Source organism: Schistocerca americana, chromosome 2 (assembly GCF_021461395.2).
Source record: "Schistocerca americana isolate TAMUIC-IGC-003095 chromosome 2, iqSchAmer2.1, whole genome shotgun sequence".
Classification (NCBI taxonomy): domain Eukaryota; kingdom Metazoa; phylum Arthropoda; class Insecta; order Orthoptera; family Acrididae; genus Schistocerca; species Schistocerca americana.
In genome coordinates, this window is record NC_060120.1 from 687,399,228 (window position 1) to 687,417,253 (window position 18,026).

The 18,026-nt window shown below is 38.8% G+C and overlaps 1 protein-coding gene across 4 annotated transcripts in view; it reads right to left on the reverse strand.

Annotated features, from left to right (window-relative positions):
• LOC124592677 (protein timeless) overlaps nt 1-18,026 on the reverse strand; it is a 396,167-nt gene that overhangs the window by 222,858 nt on the left and 155,283 nt on the right. For all 4 annotated transcript variants that reach the window (XM_047131864.1, XM_047131861.1, XM_047131860.1 and 1 more), the window contains 2 exons: nt 16,697-16,814; nt 16,463-16,557 (listed from right to left, as the gene is read on the reverse strand). In XM_047131864.1, the coding sequence (XP_046987820.1) occupies nt 16,463-16,557; nt 16,697-16,790 (189 nt within the window). In that variant the 5' untranslated portion in view covers nt 16,791-16,814. The remainder of the gene's footprint in view (nt 1-16,462; nt 16,558-16,696; nt 16,815-18,026) is intronic.

An 18,026-nucleotide genomic window follows, 5' to 3' on the forward strand; every position in this document is an offset into this window, starting at 1 on the left:
CTACATAATTCCAAGTTTGCATTTTCTAATTCAACCTGAAGGACACAAATTTTTGCCTCCTGTTCACCAATTTTTCTGTCCTTTCTACATAACCTACACTGCCATGGAAGAGATTCATTTTCTACCCTCATTTCCTCGCCGCTACATTCGCCCCAATCAAACCATAATTTACAGTCTACACAGAACACCCCCTCTTTCCAAATTTCTGCAGCAACCACTACATTTGTCACACATGATTTGATAGACAAACTTAACACAAAAGCAGAGAATAAGTTGTATGACCTACACAAATTAATTTGACTTTGAAGTGATAACTCTAGTCAAAAATGAAAATCTACACTCGAGCAAAATTTACGTCTAAAAAACGTAAACAAAACTAGCGATTACCAGTCTTTTATGAAATACTTTCTTTTCAATCTAAATATGGTCAGAAAAGTGAAACTTTCAATAGATAGCCTAGAGATGACATATATACACTAGTCTAAAATGTAATATTAACTAAATTAGCTCTTGTTTCAATATTAATCACTTAACTCAGCAAGAGCTTCATATATGCATGTCTGCCTAGCTCCAGAGATCCCAGTACTAAGAATACAACATCCACATCAGTTAGATGAAGACAGTGGTGGTGGCAGTCAACAGAGAGGGGCACCCAGCAAGTGTAAAACTAGAAGATCGCCACCCAGAATATGTAGACAGCTTTCCATACCTCAAAAGTATAGTCACCAGAGGTAATTCTGTCAGACAGGAGATCACCATCAGAGTGCAAAAAGGCGCTGAATTCTACCAACAAGTGAAAACCCTGGTATGTGACAACATGGTTCCAGAAAAAGCAAAATTAGTTATGTTTGACTACTAATTTGCAGCAACACTGACCTAAGGTCTCAAAGCGTGCAGTCTCAGGAAGAGAGTTTCATCAAGTCTCCAGGCCTCAGAAATAAAATTCCTTAGACGCAACATCCAGAAGACCAAGGTTGGTAAGTTAAGGAGTGAGGAGGTGAGAAACAAAGCAAGATCTGAGACATCTCTTTTAGAGTGAATCAGCACAAACACACCATGGTGGTATTGACACATAATAAGGTTGGAGCCTATAAGAACAACCCAAATAAATTTGGAAAGAGAAGTGAATAGAAAACATCCTGCAGGAAGACCCAGAATCCATTGGATGGACATGTTCAAGGATAACCTTGCTGACAGAGGAAGGAAATGAAAGATAGTCTCTATAAAGGGTTATACATGGACAGGAGTAATGGGAAGACTCTTGTAAATAGTACCTGGGAAACTGGAACTGTGTAATGATAATGTACAGAAAACATGTCAAAAATTTATGCTACAGTTACAATGATACTTACACTAATAAATAACAATACAACACTGAAATGATATTTTGATGAACATACACAGTATGTATCTATTACATACATACATAAAAACAGATGTATGTATGCATATTCGTTTCACCTTTTCTCCTAAGCTACAGGACTGATTTCAACCAAATTTGGCACACTTACTTCTTATTGTCTGAGTGGAAGTATTGTTGGGGGCAAGACCCATTACGCTGCCACAGCAGTGGGGTGAGAAGGGTTGGTAACACCTGAGATCTACAATGCCCTGCACATCAGGCATGTTTTGCAGGAATGAGCTCCAGAGGCTATGTGTGCAGATGGGCACATCTAGCCTTACATTAAACAGCTGATCAAAAATAAAAAAGCAACTTCATACCTACCATTAAATGGATCAATTTTATCAATTACAGTGGCATCAATACAGAATTATTTCATATACTGTATTATTGTGGTTATTTTGTATACTGTTGCAGAAGTCAGTACCTATTTTCATAAGATTTTCATTAAATGATTATAATAAAAGAATGAATATAAAACCAAGTTTTGCTTATTTTAGGGCTCCATTAAATATTTAGCATTTTAAAAGTGTTCTATCACCATAAAAGTTTGAGAACCACTGGGTTAGAGCTCAACCATGAGATGGCACCCACGGAGTAGTCACTTACATGGCATTTTAACGTTGATGTGTGTTTGGTATGATACTCTTTGTGTATGTATGTGGTATTGGTTATTCAGAATCTTTACATAAAGGGAACATATCATATATACACTGCACCTGTAGATGCAGAAACTTTCTATTGTCTCTTTCTCTGGTTTAAGTGTGCAAAAGCCTGGTTCCTTTGCTTTATGCAGACACTTGTTAGTGAAAAGCCCCAAGAGCATATTAAGTTTGTATTGGTTTTATGGGTTGTTCGGCTGTTATTAGTTTAAAATTTCTTTTCATGTGGATGATTATGTTATTTGATATATGGGGATCTATTGTGTTTTACCTAGGTCTATCAAGAGGTCAAGAGATTTTCTATGCAGCCAAAAGTACATACAGCGAATTTTCTGCTTACATACCATGTACCAGAGAATCACTATATCACTTCCTTTAATTGACTTGTATGGGTATTCTGTCTCTACTGTTGCATCTTCTTTAGAGTGTAGCTACAAGCTGCATTGGTTTTCTTAGAGTTTGATAAAATTTATAGTCACTTTAGTTCTATTTTTCAGGTGCACCTGACGACTGGGCTGTTGTAATTAAACCCAGTTGTGTTTTTTCCTTTAATTGAAAAATAAAATTTAATAAGACTATAGTTGAAAGTTGTCAGCCTTCAACAAAAGGAAAATGGAAAATTTGCCTTCTACTATCTGTACATACAGAATATCAATACAGACACAAATAAAAAAATACTGAAGTTGCTGTAATTTCAGCAAAACAAGCCTGGGCAAAAAAAGAATAACTGTGTGTGCTCAAGGCAGAATCTATTCAAAAACGAATTTATTTGTAACCAAACATGAACATGTGAGTGAATTCCATCTCAAGATGATTATCTGAAATTTTCCTTAGCAGACAGATTACTGTTTCTAAGAAAAGACTCCAAAAACAAATATGATAAAATTCTGCTTCATCCTGCATCTCTAAAAGTATCCATGGTACTCAGAAAATTTTTTAGATCTTACAGTGAAGCTTGTATGCTTGATTAACGTGACTGTACCATCTATATACACAATGACACAAATTATGTAATATACTGGATTCACTTAGGTATGGAAATTCTGTCATGTTTCATAATAATGATTTCTGATTCCGTACTTTATGTAATTTGGAGACAATGTACTTCAAGCTACCTTTTTTAGGTCTGAAAACAGTCATAGCTGACCAAAATTAATTACCTGCTTAATAAATTTTATGTGATCTGTGTATGATGATATCATAAAATAAATAATGAACTGTTATTCAGCTGAACTTTGTAACACAAGGCCCAGGAAAAAAACTACAGAGTATATGATAATGAATTTGCACCATATGCTAGAGCATCTCAAAGAGTTAATTTACCAGTCATCAGTACATCTCTACATGTAAATCATTTGTAGCATGAAGAATATCAAGTCTGTATTCAACTTCTTGCCATGTTCTTTGTAACAAATCCTATGTCACTGTCACAATCACATCAATGATTGGACATGTCCACACAGACACCATCTTTGATCCTGCAGCCTTTATATGACAATTAATAATGGCATTAGCTGCTAGTGGACATTGAATTAAATCAATGGGGAAAGTTGTAAATTTGTGCCAGACCGAGACTCAAATGCAGATATTTCTGTTTCTCACGAGTGGTCACTGTGACTGCCTCGGCTACAGGCAAGAAGACCAATGATCCTCTCAATGCAGACGCGCAATTAATCCCAAATAATAATGTAACTTTTCCCCTGATTACTTGTCCTATGTCTTCCATTGAGTCTTATGAAACGCTATGACACGTGCCACCAGAATGTTACACAATACTTCTACTTGAAAGAAACCTATGATAGAATTCCTTAATTGTTTTCAGATCAGGTGAATCACATTCGTATAACCTATGATACATTTTTTGTCCAGTAAGCGGCAATTTTGTTTCTGTAAACCACTCTACTGTTTGTGCGTGCTGTTGTGGAACTGCCATTTTCTTTTATGTGATCATGCTGCAGCTGGCAAGAATAAGTTGACGTATCTGATGTGGGAATATAAATTTTTTCAGATGCTCTAGCACGTATGCAATTTCACAGTCATATTTACTGTAGTTTTTTTCCTCGGCCTTTGAAATGTAGGAGGTAGGAAAGGAAAACCGTGTATATTCTGTTACTTATGTAATGAATCTCTTCACAGCTGCACTTTTCCAGATAGACAAATATGTTATTGCCAAGACACTTCACTCAAAAGGAGATAAAACATCAGTTAAAAAATACCAACCCATCCCACCACTGACAGTATTTTCAAACAATTAGAGAAGATTACATACAATGGACTTTATAAATACCGGGCATTTATAATTAAAGTGCAGCTACTCAGAGGGGTCAAGTGTCTGCTGTAATTATCATACAGTCAAAAAACTTGGTAGATATTCTAATACATTAATGCGTAGCCACCAGGTGCAAGTGTGACACTGTAAATGCAAGAAAGACATACAAATGTTTCCATATGTAATGGATTAGGAACAGGTCATGGGCAGAAAAGGTCAAACAAGTGAGAAAGGCATAATATTGATTTTATTACTAACCGCCACTTAGACAATCTGTTAAAAATAATCACTAGAAAAGTTGATGAGATGCTGTACAGTGGCAGAAATGCACCTAGTGGCCAAAATTGGAACTAACTTTTTTCCCATCATAAATCAGTTCTTAATTAATGCAGTAGCATACCTACCACATTTCACTACCATAGGATAATTAATGCTTTCACTGGACCTCTGTGAATAGCTGCACTTTAATTATAACCACCTAGCACTTAATATATGAAAACATATTTGATAACGATCTGCTCAGATGTCAAAAAGGGCTGTGAACTATATAGACTACATTTATCTTAACAGAAGATACATTAGAATCAATAAACCAGATATTACTACTATTTTGAATACCTTATGACCTAGCTCATGCTTTTTATAGTATGAACAATGAAATCCTCATCAAAAAGTTAAAATATTATGAAACAGTAGACACAGCAGGTTTGTGATTTTCGTCTGGAGTGAATGAAAAAGCAAAATCTATGAGTTTCATGTTGATCACATAACAACAGATACTTGGAACTGAAGCAATCAGACCTGGTGTTCCACAAAGTTCTACATTGGGTCCTTTGTTGTTTTTATAAGCATAAGTGATCTTCTGTTTGCAGTTCAGAAGATGCAAATGTTGTGCTGTTTGTAGATGATAGAAGTGTAGGAATAATAATTAGTATCAGTCTCCTTACTGAAATGGCAGCTAATAAAATATTTGAAAACATCAACAGATGCTTAAAGGCAGATGGAATATCATTGAATTTTACCAAGACTTAGTATATACAGTTCAGTACTACTCTTTGAACTCCATATACTATAAATATAGTTTTGTCAAACAACAAAATACAAGAAATACAAAGCATAACATTTTAGGATAACAGATAGAACACAAAGGAAACCTACTGTCTAGAATTTATTAAATGCCTCACTTCAGTTGCTCACAGTACATACATTACTGCTGTAGACGTCATTTAAAAATGAAGAAACTAATTTATTCTGCATGTTTCCATTCACTAATGAATTATGGAAGCAGTTTTGGAGAAACTTAACTTACAGGTATAATATTTTCAGAATACACAATGGTGTTGTAAAAACTATATATAGTTTTAACTATCGAACATTCTGCATAGACATCATAAAGAAAATTTTGGTATTTTGACTACTTCACAAGGCTCCACCACTATGGTTATGAACCACACAGGGAATGCATGCCACGATGACACACCCCCCTCACTCCAGAAATCCAGTAGGATGTCCAGCCCATTGTCATATCCCCCAGGTCCATCCCAGAACCTCTTTCCTGAGTCCATCTTCCTTCTCAACCTCATCACTGTGCTGCCAAAGAGAGGATCTCTGGCCTTGTGGACGAACACTTTCAACTTTTTCTCCCTATATCTATAACCTTTCCTCCTATATAAAAGACACTAACTATTTCCACTTTTGACTCTTTAAAGTTCCTGTTCCTTTACTATTTGGCACCCTGTTCATCACTATATGTGGCACATCCATCTACACTAACATCCCCAATGTCCATGGCCTTCCCACTATTGAACACTAACTTTCCTAATCACAACTGATTCCAAATCTACAACCTCCTTCGTGATCACCATGACCACCTGTTTCCACACCCACAATTACTTCTCCTTTGAAGGTATCACCTAAAAACAAATCCATGGTATAACAATGGGCACCATGTCACTGCCATCCTATGTCAACTTATTCATGGAGTATCCAGAGAAATTCTTCATAGCACTAAGAATCTCAAATCTGCAAACCTGATTCAGATTCTTTTATAACAACTTCAAGATCTGGACTGAGGATGAGGACACACGATCTTAATTCCTCCAGAATCCCAACACCTTCTTCCCCACTTGCTTGAGCCTGGTACTCCTCAATCCAACATGCCACCTTCCTTGATGTAGACCTCCACTTCAAGAAGGCTACATTAATAACTCTGTGCATATCAAACCCAATCACTGGGTGCTCAATGATGAGGTTATGTGTCCGAAAATAAATAGAAACAAATGTCTAAAATGATATAAGACAAGGAAGAGTAAGATTCACAAGATTACACTCAGTTCCTCCAAACCTCACCCACAGTCGCCCACACAATCACTTTATCTCACAACCTGTAAGACAGGACAAATATGGTCAGATGTTCTAAAGCTTTCCACTAAAATGCAAATAATACAAGAAGAGAGCTAAAATAATCACAGGAATTTTGTGTCTGACTGGTCACTTAAAAAAAAATTTTTAAAAAAAATGGATCAGTCATGCACACTGAGAACACATTAAAAACTTCTCCCAACAATTTTAGGGAACAAGCTGGACATTGCACAGAACTCCAAAACTCAACCACATTTGTGTCATTCTTACTTAAAAGTAGAGAGTGACTGTCAGCAAATTAGCTGCTGCCTTCTTGTCTGATCTACTAAAATGTGGCAAACCAAGATCTGTACATCACTAGCACCCCACATTGGAGGGTCCTCTAAATAGAGTCAGAAGTTATACATCTCTCAACAGAGTCAGAAGTTATACATCACAGGGCTGCGTCTTATGTGAAAATAACTGGGAATGACCTCATCCCATCTGCATGAATGGTAGGATGTATGCTAGGGCTGAGCTGTCAGCTTTACTATGTGCACCTTTTGTCAGTCAGTGCCAGCCACTTTTCTTCCCATCAATGCCTGACTCTACACCTCAACAGGGGAATGATAGCAAGCAGGGAGATGGCACAATGAACTACCTGATTATCACAACACATCTCCTTGGCTGCTACATATGCCATTTTATTTCCCTTAGTATCTAGTATCCATGTGCCCTGATATTCAGCAGAAAGACATTCCCTTCATCTGCGTTTTCATAGGTGGAGAAGGGTGTTATGGATGGTTTGAACTACTTTATCTGCTGGTACAAGTGCTGTAAACAGTTAAGGGCACTCAGGGAGTCATAAGTCAGAAAAGACAAGTAAGTTAGCAGTCATAACAAATCTCATCTGCTTCAGTGTCCACAATATAGTATACAAATCTGCATGAAAAATAGTAAATTCCCTGTTTAGGCCCACCCATGATACAGATACATGGTCATAAAATGTCATAAAATATTGTAATAAAAACAGATGCAGGAATGCAGCTTCTCCTTATTACACTAGATCTAAAATTACTCTGGGCCTCTGTATTAACCAGGGTAGTAATTGGTTTCAACTCTGTATTTCGGTTTGTACTTAACCCACACCAAGTGACTCCAGCACATGCTTCATGCAGATCCCAAACTGCCTTGTTGCTCGTGGATGATTCAAGAAAGACGGATGAGCAACAGTATGGTATGCTGGTGAATTGAGAGCAGCAAGAATGTTATATGCTTGACAAACAATGAGGAGTTGTCACCATATGGTGAATGGTGGATCCCCAGCCTCCACGGGCTGGTCGTGTAAGTACCCTTGACCAGGCTGATCCCTCATAGTGGATAATATCAATGATTTTTAGGAAAGAAGTTCTCTCTGATCTGTACATTGTGCACCTATACTGTAGCAGAGATCTCACAAAAACCCCATTAAACTGGAGCAGATGCACATTCCACACAGAGGATGGGTATGGGGCTGTTCGTGTAAGTACACTTGGCCAGGCTGATCCCTCATAGTGGATAATACCAATGATTTTTAGGACAGAGGTCTCAATGATCTGCACACTGTCCACCTATATTGTAGCAGAGACCTCACAAAATCCCCATTAAAGTGGAGCAGATGCATCACACCCATTCCACAAGTTCTGTGGCTAAGTGGCCTCTGGGTCCCTGACTTCAGACAATTTAGGTGAGATTACCATGACAGTTTTCAATCAAAAATAAGTCACTGAAACCTCACCAAGCCTTTAAAATGTAGAATGGTGTCCTTTATGTGCAAGTGAGGTAAATTAAAAATAAAATGACAATGATAAAAATCAATAAACATTTTTCTGTAAAAATGTAAAACCTGTCTCTACAGCTCATTTCTCCTTTAAGTCATAACTGATGAGCTACTGTTGCAGTGTTGGAGGTGGAACAAGAAACTGCAAAACAGTCCACAAATTAGGAGCATTGCACAGGATCCTTACTATAGACATTACGCTGTTTATGGCTATGGCAAAGAGGGTAACACTTAAAAACTTCCTCGGGAACACCATTCTCCTACCCAAAACTATCTGATAGCATGGTACCAAATCAGTACCTAAAAGGCTATTTAGATAAGAAAGATCGAATGACTGTGGGCAGGTGACCACAAAAGCACTATTGGTGGAGCTATCTTACAATATTGTGACTGCAAGCAGTGTCATACACTTTTTTGCTGTCAAAAAACACACCTATACTATGCTGGTTCCATAGGAAATCATGCTGGATAGCCACCTCTAGCAGGGTCAGGTCACTGGGATCAACATCTCCAGAATCCACAAAGAGAGCGGGCTAGGGAGTTGTCTGTTCTCTAAAATCTAGATCAGAGAATGGCTGACCATTCATTCCAAGGCCTTTCCTACACAGCTTGTTAAGGTGATGTTCCTATAATTTTTGGAATATTTTCAGCCCTTTACTGGTTCGAAAAAGGGTACCAAAGTTGAATCTCTGCATGAGTTGAGAAGTTTTCCTGTCTACCATATTGAATTACAACATTCTAGTATGATTTCCTCTGACACTGTCTGCAAGTTTTACATCATGACTCAGAATTATTGGATCTGAAGACCGACTCACTCCTCTCCATGGTCACACAGTAGCAGTGGAGTGCTGGATTCTGGCTGGCAATGTCAGCAGTCATTGCAAAATGCTTTACCATTGGCTGAGCGAAGTCACCAAGTGTTGTTTGGAGGCAACCTTTCTTCTGCTACACATAACAGACTGGATTGACCAGAAATCCTCCTGATGCACCCCCCCCTCCCCCTCCCACTTTTGGAGAACAGATGGAGGAGTTGACACAGTCCAGAAACACTTGTCAAGACCTTTTCTTGCTTTCTTTGATTATGCATCAAGCTTTGGCTATTGCTACTTGAAAGGCTGTGAGGGTTTTCTGCTGCTCAGTAGCTTTCTACCTGTTGCTGAGCCACACATCTCACCTGGACTGGAAAGCAGTAACCATCAATCCACAACACTATAGGCTGCCTTCTAAGAAGACCTGACGACTTTGGGATGGATAAGTCGGCAGCATGGTGTATCATAGGTGTGATGGGATCCACTCATTCCTAGATGTTGCCTCAGAGTTTAGATACAGGCAGCTGGCTGAACAGTGTCCAGTTTGCTCTGCTGATCATCCATTTTGGTGGTTTCCAGTCAAGGACTGGTAGATGGATCCAAGTTGGAAGTGATCACTAGAATGAAGGTTCACCAGTAACTTCCCACTGAGCAGAATCTGTGAGGCCTGGGGAGCAGAAAGAGATGTCTGTGGGTGAGGATGACACAGCAGCAGCTTTGAAATGAGTGGGATGCCCATACTGAGGGTACACAGCTCTGAGACATCACGAGGCTCTCTGAAACTCAACTCCTGGAACCAGTAGACTGTGAGCACCATAGAACAATATAGGAATTAAAGTCTCCCAATAAGACCAATTGTCAGGGAGATTTATGAGAGCATCAGAATCTAATGTATCTTGTAGTGGTAAGTCATGATCCTTCAACACACTTCAATTGCAACTGCAACTGCTTGGAGGTCAGTGATCATGGATAGAGCAGAGGACTGGTGTGTGTTATTTACAAACAAAGTTACCACGACCTTGGCCCTTTCCCCAATCTGATCATCCTTGCAGTGGAAGGCATAGCCTTGTTGCATATGGGCATCAGTTAAGTTTAAAATGTTTCTCTTTTAAACATAACACGGGGAATGTTTCTGCACTAGGTGTTTAAGTTCCTCCTCATGTCTCATGAGATCACTGATGTGGTTGGTAATATGGGAGCATCTTATCAATGATGTTTGTCTTTCATGCTGTCTCTCTGCCAGGGTTGGGATCCAGCAACGGTTGGAGGCTTAATCATTGAGCTAGATGGTTGCTTCAGGCAGGCCTCATAATTCATTGTCCCCAAAACAATACCATTAAAACTGTTAGATATAATGAGATCTACAATACTTAAAAAAGAGGGAAACATTCCACGCAGGAAAAATATATCTAAAAACAAAGATGATGTGACTCACCATACGAAAGCGCTGGCAGGTCGATAGACACACAAACAAACACAATCATACACACAAAATTCTAGCTTTCGCAACCAACGGTTGCTTCATCAGGAAAGAGGGAAGGAGAGGGAAAGATGAAAGGATGTGGGTTTTAAGGGAGAGGGTAAGGAGTCATTCCAATCCCGGGAGCGGAAAGACTTACCTTAGGGGGAAAAAAGGACAGGTATACACTCGCACACACACACATATCCATCCGCACATACACAGACACAAGCAGACATTTGTAAAGGCAAAGAGTTTGGGCAGAGATGTCAGTTGAGGCGGAAGTAGAGACAAACTGCCCAAACTCTTTGCCTTTACAAATGTCTGCTTGTGTCTGTGTATGTGCGGATGGATATGTGTGTGTGTGCGAGTGTATACCTGTCCTTTTTTCCCCCCCAAGGTAAGTCTTTCTGCTCCCGGGATTGGAATGACTCCTTACCCTCTCCCTTAAAACCCACGTCCTTTCGTCTTTCCCTCTCCTTCCCTCTTTCCTGACGAAGCAACCATTGGTTGCAAAAGCTAGAATTTTGTGTGTATGTATGTGTTTGTTTGTGTTTCTATCGACCTGCCAGCGCTTTTGTATGGTAAGTCACATCATCTTTGTTTTTAAATATACATCTTTGTTTTTAGATATACTTAAAAAAGAGTAAGAAATGGACAAATGGGGTATCAAATTAACCAGTTTGAGGTCTAATTTTGCAAAGAAAGCTTTAATTGCTTGAAAGTAATCAGTAATTAAGAAAAGCTTAATTAGTGATTTGAAGGAAAATTACACAATTGATTTTTGTCAGAATTTTCATAGTCAAGCAAAGAGTTGGAAATGGACAAGTGGGATACCAAAGTGACCAGCATAATGTACAGTTTCACAAAAAATTGAATTCCTTGAAAGTAATCAGAGTAATTAAGAAAAACTTAATTAATGATCTGAGGGAAAACTGAAATAATTCACGAACAGCTGCTGCAAGCTACAACATATATGAAGGGTCATAAAGTCCATCTCTTCATGTCTAGATGTTATGTGCACATAGAAGTTTCATTAGTGTGGTATTTAACGTCACAATCACTTCCTTGATCTATATGCTGCTAATAATAATAGAATATCAATTGATATTTAAATATATTTCCTGCTTTTTGAACAAAAACTGAAAATAAAAAGAAGGTTTTAAAAAATCAAGCATTTGGTGAAATAATTTGTCTAAAAGGAAGAAATAAAATAGGTTAGAGAAAGATTTGACATGCCTCTGAATGATGCTGAAAATGATGTGCAGCAAATGAGGCATATCAAATGTCCCTCTAGCCTGTTTTATTTCTTACTTTTAGAAAAACCATTTCGCAAAACATTTTTTCATTTTTTTTATTTTTTTATTTTTTGGCTCCTCTACCTTGCGTCTTTCAAGGTAAGCACTGCAGTCTGTATTCCACACAGAGTGGTCCCCAGAACAATTAACACACTGCGGAGTAGAGGAACAAATGACTCCCATGTGGGCGGTGTTGCAACATTTGTCACACCTTACCTGGTAAAGTGGTGAGACAAAAGTGATGGTATTTAAAATAGTGTACTGGTTTTGGTATCAAAGGCCAAACAATTTAATCGAATGAAACCTGCCTTGACATGCTCCAGAAGTGATGTGCTACTGAATATAAGAATAAAGGAATAAGACTTCACCAATTCACCATCTACTCTCTTCATTATATTTTGCACATAAATCACACCTCCTTTAGCCCACTTATCTTTTAGTTATTCTTTGGGAATATTTATAATATACCTGCATGACACAGTACCTTTGGTACAGTTCAAGATGTTGTGTAGCTCTATTTCAATTCTACTTTTCCTTGAGACATTTAGCTGCATGGAGGTTTGTTACTTACTGGGAGTAAATGTTTCAACCAACGGTGTCCAATTTCTCAGTCACATTATGGATTTTAAGGTTCACAGCAACGTTCTCTAACTCTATATGAATGCAAAAAGGTTAAACTTTCTCAAAGCTCCCCTCTTTTCTTTTAACTATTAAAAACACATTCTGTCTAACAACATGTGTTCTGTTAATATAAAAAGAAGTATTTGGAATAATTCCTGCTCATTAGGACTGGTTACATAAGCCCTCTTGTTGGGTGGGGTGTTGATACCCACCAGCAGTATATATGTTCTGTTAGGAGGTGATTCAGAGAAATCAATGGTTCCAACTTGGTCCCATGAGTAGATAGTGAAATGAGACTCCACCCGGACAGAGCCCTGCTTGCATGAGTAATACTTACACAACTGAGGTGTGACAGATTCCCCAGCAGTTGCCCGCTAATGACTGTTATGCTTCAACATACATGCGTCTCACTGGCACGCAGCTCACCTTGAGATTGAGGTTTCTTTTTATACGGGTTTATATCCAGCCAAGATCCCCATTCCCTTGACACATGACGATCTACCACCATACTGCAAGGTGCTTGCTGAAGCCTGCCCAGAGCTTATTGTTACAGAGGACTGACGGCTCTTACCATTAACCAGGTCAGGAAACCCAGATTCTTCATAAGCTCATACTCAACAAACCAAGACCGAGCTCCCTGAGCTGCAAGCTATTTAGAACGATATGGAGTGTAGTTGTGACTTTATCAAAAATAAGACAGATGGCAGATGCAATGAGCATTACCATCCCCCCCCCTCCCCTCTTTCACACCCTTAGTGATGAGTAGTTCTCTCCAGATCCACCAAGGTTCTCACTGAGGCCATCACAGACCATAACTACACTCCCCACCCTGTCCACAAACACATAACATGTGCCTTGTCTTCTCAAGTCATCTACCAACCCCAACATACTCATTAACTCGCCACACAGGAGCACCCCCCTCGTAATTCAGAAATATCCGGGGCAGAGGCAACTGAATCGCATTCTCCATCAGGGTTTCAACCACCTCTCATCACACCCTGAAATGAGCACCCAATTTACGCAATGTCCTAGTCTGTCACTAGTCAACCTCTGCTCTCAACGTGTTGCCTCAATGGCTCATGTCTCTTCAACAGACCTACATGAAAGACCTGTCCCATACATCCTCCAGATATCACTGATTTCAGTCTCAGACATCTCCTACCCCATTAACAGCAGGACCACCTGCGAAAGCAGCCATGTGATGTACCAACTCTTAGCTGTAACTGCTACACTGTATTCTACAAAGGCATGACAACTGACATGTTGCCTGTTATCATGAATGGCCACCTCCCAACTGTGACCAAGAGACAGACTCAAATCACTGCTTCATAGCTTGTGCCATCTGATTTCCTTCCACTGACACAAGCTTCTCTGAACTGCTTTGGTGAGAACTCTCCCTGCAACATATCTGTTATTCCTGTAACCCCTGTGATACCAATGTTCGCTAGTCCCTGTTCTCCACCAGCCCATATTCCCTTTCCTGCTCGCATTCCAGCCCTACACCTGCATAATCTTTTCCCCTTCCTCACTTCTCTCCTTCCCCCTCTTGTCCCCCCCCCCCTCCCCCCCACCTTCCAGCACAATCTCATGTTGCTGCACCTAAAAGCCTACCCCTGCACACTCCCACAGTCTCCACCAACATCTCTCCTACTCTTACCCTGCTATCCCTCCCTCTCCCTGCTCCACATCCCTTCTGTACCCCCATATCCACCCCGTCTGAAATCATTCCTTATGTTGTCACAGTCGCACTCAGGCCTTAGTAGCTGGAGATGACAGTGGCCACGTGTACATGAGTTTTTGTGTGTGTGTGTGTGTGTGTGTGTGTGTGTGTGTGTGTTATTTATTTACTTTGGCTACGTCCTAATGCATAATCTTTTGAACTGCTGATTTTTATTATGTTTCTTCTGATTCAGGAAAAAAGAATACAAGTACAACTAGATTGTATTTCATAAAGAACATCTACATTTTCACGACTGGAGTTCTGTATGGGCTTTGAGGAGAGATGATGGACCATCATCGAGATCTACCTTCAAAGTCTACTTGGAGACTGTGGGGAAAAAAGAAAGAAAGAAAAGGGAGTCTGTATTTAAATGGTATTGTGAATATTCATTTTTACTCATGTAATTAAAACCAATGATTGTAGAGATATGTTATTTTCATGATACTTCTTTTTATAACAAAGCATGAAAATTAATGATTTCAGATTTCCAGGTCATGAAGCAACACAATGTTTTTCTTCATAAATCTGTGTAGGCTATGTCACTGAATTGTAGTCATCATTTATATTTTCCTGACACTCACCAAAATATCCATACTAAAAGAAAATATCTGCTTGAATTTGTGCTCTCTTTCCACTAAATTCTCATTATGTTGCTCTTCATAGTGAAATATATGATTGCAATGTCAAATCTAGTTTAGCTCAGACTTCTACAGCACGTAAGACAACCTGGTGAACATTGCTGGCCTTAACACAATACAAACATATTGCCATATAATTGGAAGACAGAGGGATACTGAATCCTTAGCTCATATTTCCTCTGCTTCTTAGATAAAATACTTATAAGGATACAAGATCCTTGTAAGGTAGTCTTCAGCCACAAATGTAAAACAAAAAACAAAAATTCAAAGCCCAAAACTGAACTTAAATAGTAATTAATTTTATCATTAGTTCATTTATAAAGAATATAATATCTACAGTACATTGCTTTTTTCTTAAATATTCAGTTATTACAATTATTTCTTGATGCAAGCAAGCATTAGGTTGTAAAATGTCAGTAGCGGGTGGCTTATACATGTGGAATGACACCGTGATTAAGACACTGGACTACCTGCCATCCAGAAAGATATTATTCCCTGATTCTCCTAAATCATTTTAGTTGAATGCCATGATAGCTGCAGCAATTAAGTCATGGTCCCTATCCTTGTCCAACAGGGTTAGTGTTATGTTACTAATGACCTTTACGTTGATAAGTTGTAGAGAAAAAAGCTACTGCTTGCTATTGGATCAGTAAACCCTTTAATGTAGTGGGCTTAAAACAAAGGAAGACAGAAGAAAATGAAGGAAGATAAAGGTCTGATGTTCTGTCAGCAATGAGGTCACTGTGTTTTCAATTGAGACTGCTGCTGCAGGCAGAGGCCTGGCAGTGTCCTGTCATGGTACTGCTGGTGGGTACCATCAAGTTATCATTCTGACATTTGCCTAACATTATTTAGGGAAATCATGAAAAATGTACATCTGGGACCGCGCGGGATTAGCCAAGTGTTCTAAGGCGCTGCAGTCATGGACTGTGCGGATGATCCCGGCGGAGGTTCGAGTCCTCCCTCGGGCATGGGTGTGTGTGTGTTCATCCTTAGGATTATTTAGGTTAAGTAGTGTGTAAGCTTAGGGACTGATGACCTTAGCAGTTAAGTCCCATAAGATTTCACACACATTTGAACATTTTTTTTGTACATCTGGGTGGCCAGATGGATACTTCAACTACAGTCTTCCTGAATGAGAATCCAGTGCATTACCACAGTATTTTTCAAAGGTGTTTACGGAATCCATACAGGGGCAAAGAACTCTTATATAATTCATTAGTTTCCAGTCAGTTAGCTAGCAGTCAGTGCTCAGTTACATTAAGCTCTTTATTTGTTTTTGGTTGTTACAACCTAACAACTGTCTTGTTCATTTCATATAAGCATCACCACCACAGAGATGATTCTGCATGTAGAAATGATCATATCACTAATAGAAGATAGAGAGTTTTTCTAAGAAACTATAGTGTTTCTCTTACAGTTTACCTTCTTAATTGCATGCGACAACCAAAGATATCTTCGAAAATTACGGTCTGATTGAATATCCGTTGAAAATTTGTTTAGTATTTCACCCAAAGCACCTGGAACACAACACATGCATTACTTGAAATACTCATCTGTATTCCTTTAATGTATGGTAGGATCTGATTCATTCCACTTTAGCTATCTCCTGAAGGGCTGTTTTTGAATTTATTGTCTATGGTACATTGTTATACTTACCTAAACAATTTTCATTAATTTGATAAACATCTCCTACATTGCCACCTAGTGATGCAAATATGTTTTGGATCTCCAAGTGAAACATAACATCCATTTTTATTTTATTGTAGGCTTAATTCTGAAAAAAAAGATACAAATTAATTATTACTATAACATACCATTAATGCTACATATTTAGTGATATTGTTTGTTTCTCAAAATTGTAGATGATACTTTAAATTATAATGGTTTTGTAAATAGGATTCTCAGATGAGACATCAGCTGTCATTTTGAAATCAAAGACCAAAAAGGAAACGAAGGTGTAAGAAAAGATTTATGAATGTATAAACGAAATGAAAAAATAAAGGAAAATAGGTGAAAATGGAAGTAACATGTAAGCTCTAAATTATAAATGCACTGGAAGAAGAAATGTAGAAAGACCATACATGATATGGTTACTGTAACAAGCAATCTGCCTGACACATGACACGGAGAGGAAGAAGGAGAAGACAACACATTCTTTTGCTAGGTTACTTACCAAATTTTTCATTAATATCTTTTTTTTCCAGATATCGTGGTTCAAAGTGACCAAGGTGCACAGATTTTAAAATAAGGATAAAGGAAGAAAGTGTGCAGTCATCCAATATTTGCTGAAAAAAATGACATGAGTGCACGGGAGATACATAAGGTCATGATGGACACATTTGGAGGGGTTTCTGCTTCATATTGCAATGTGAAAAAGTGGGGTGGCAGAATTCAAGTGGGGCAACACCTCGATCCAAGATGTACCTCACAGTGGAACACAGGTAAAGGCCAATTCGGAGAAAAATGTCTCTAAAATCCAGGATATCATCATGGCAGACTGGTGTCTGATGGAACACTACACTGCTGAGAGAGTGGGTATATCTCAGGATTGCACTGGACACATTATAAGAGTTGTACTTGACATGCAGAAGGTCTCGTGTCAATGAGTCGACCAAGAATGTTGACAGCAGAAAACAGACTCCAGAGACACATCATGTCTGTCAAAAAACTTGACCCTCTTTATAGCCAGATCCTGATGGGTTCACCAATTTCAACCGAATTTAAGGTTCAATCGAACCAGTGGAAACACACGCCCACAAAAGTTCAAGTGAATCACATCAGCTGGCAAGGTGATCGTTGCTATTTTTTGGGATTTGAGTGGTATTATCCTGGTTGAATACCTCAAAAAAGTTGGCACAATGAATGCTGCTCAAATAGTGTGTTTGAGGGAGGCCATAGAAGTGAAACACATTGGGATGTTGACAAAATGAATGCTCTTTTTCATCAGGACAATGTGCCCCTGCACACATCTGTCATTGCAATGTGT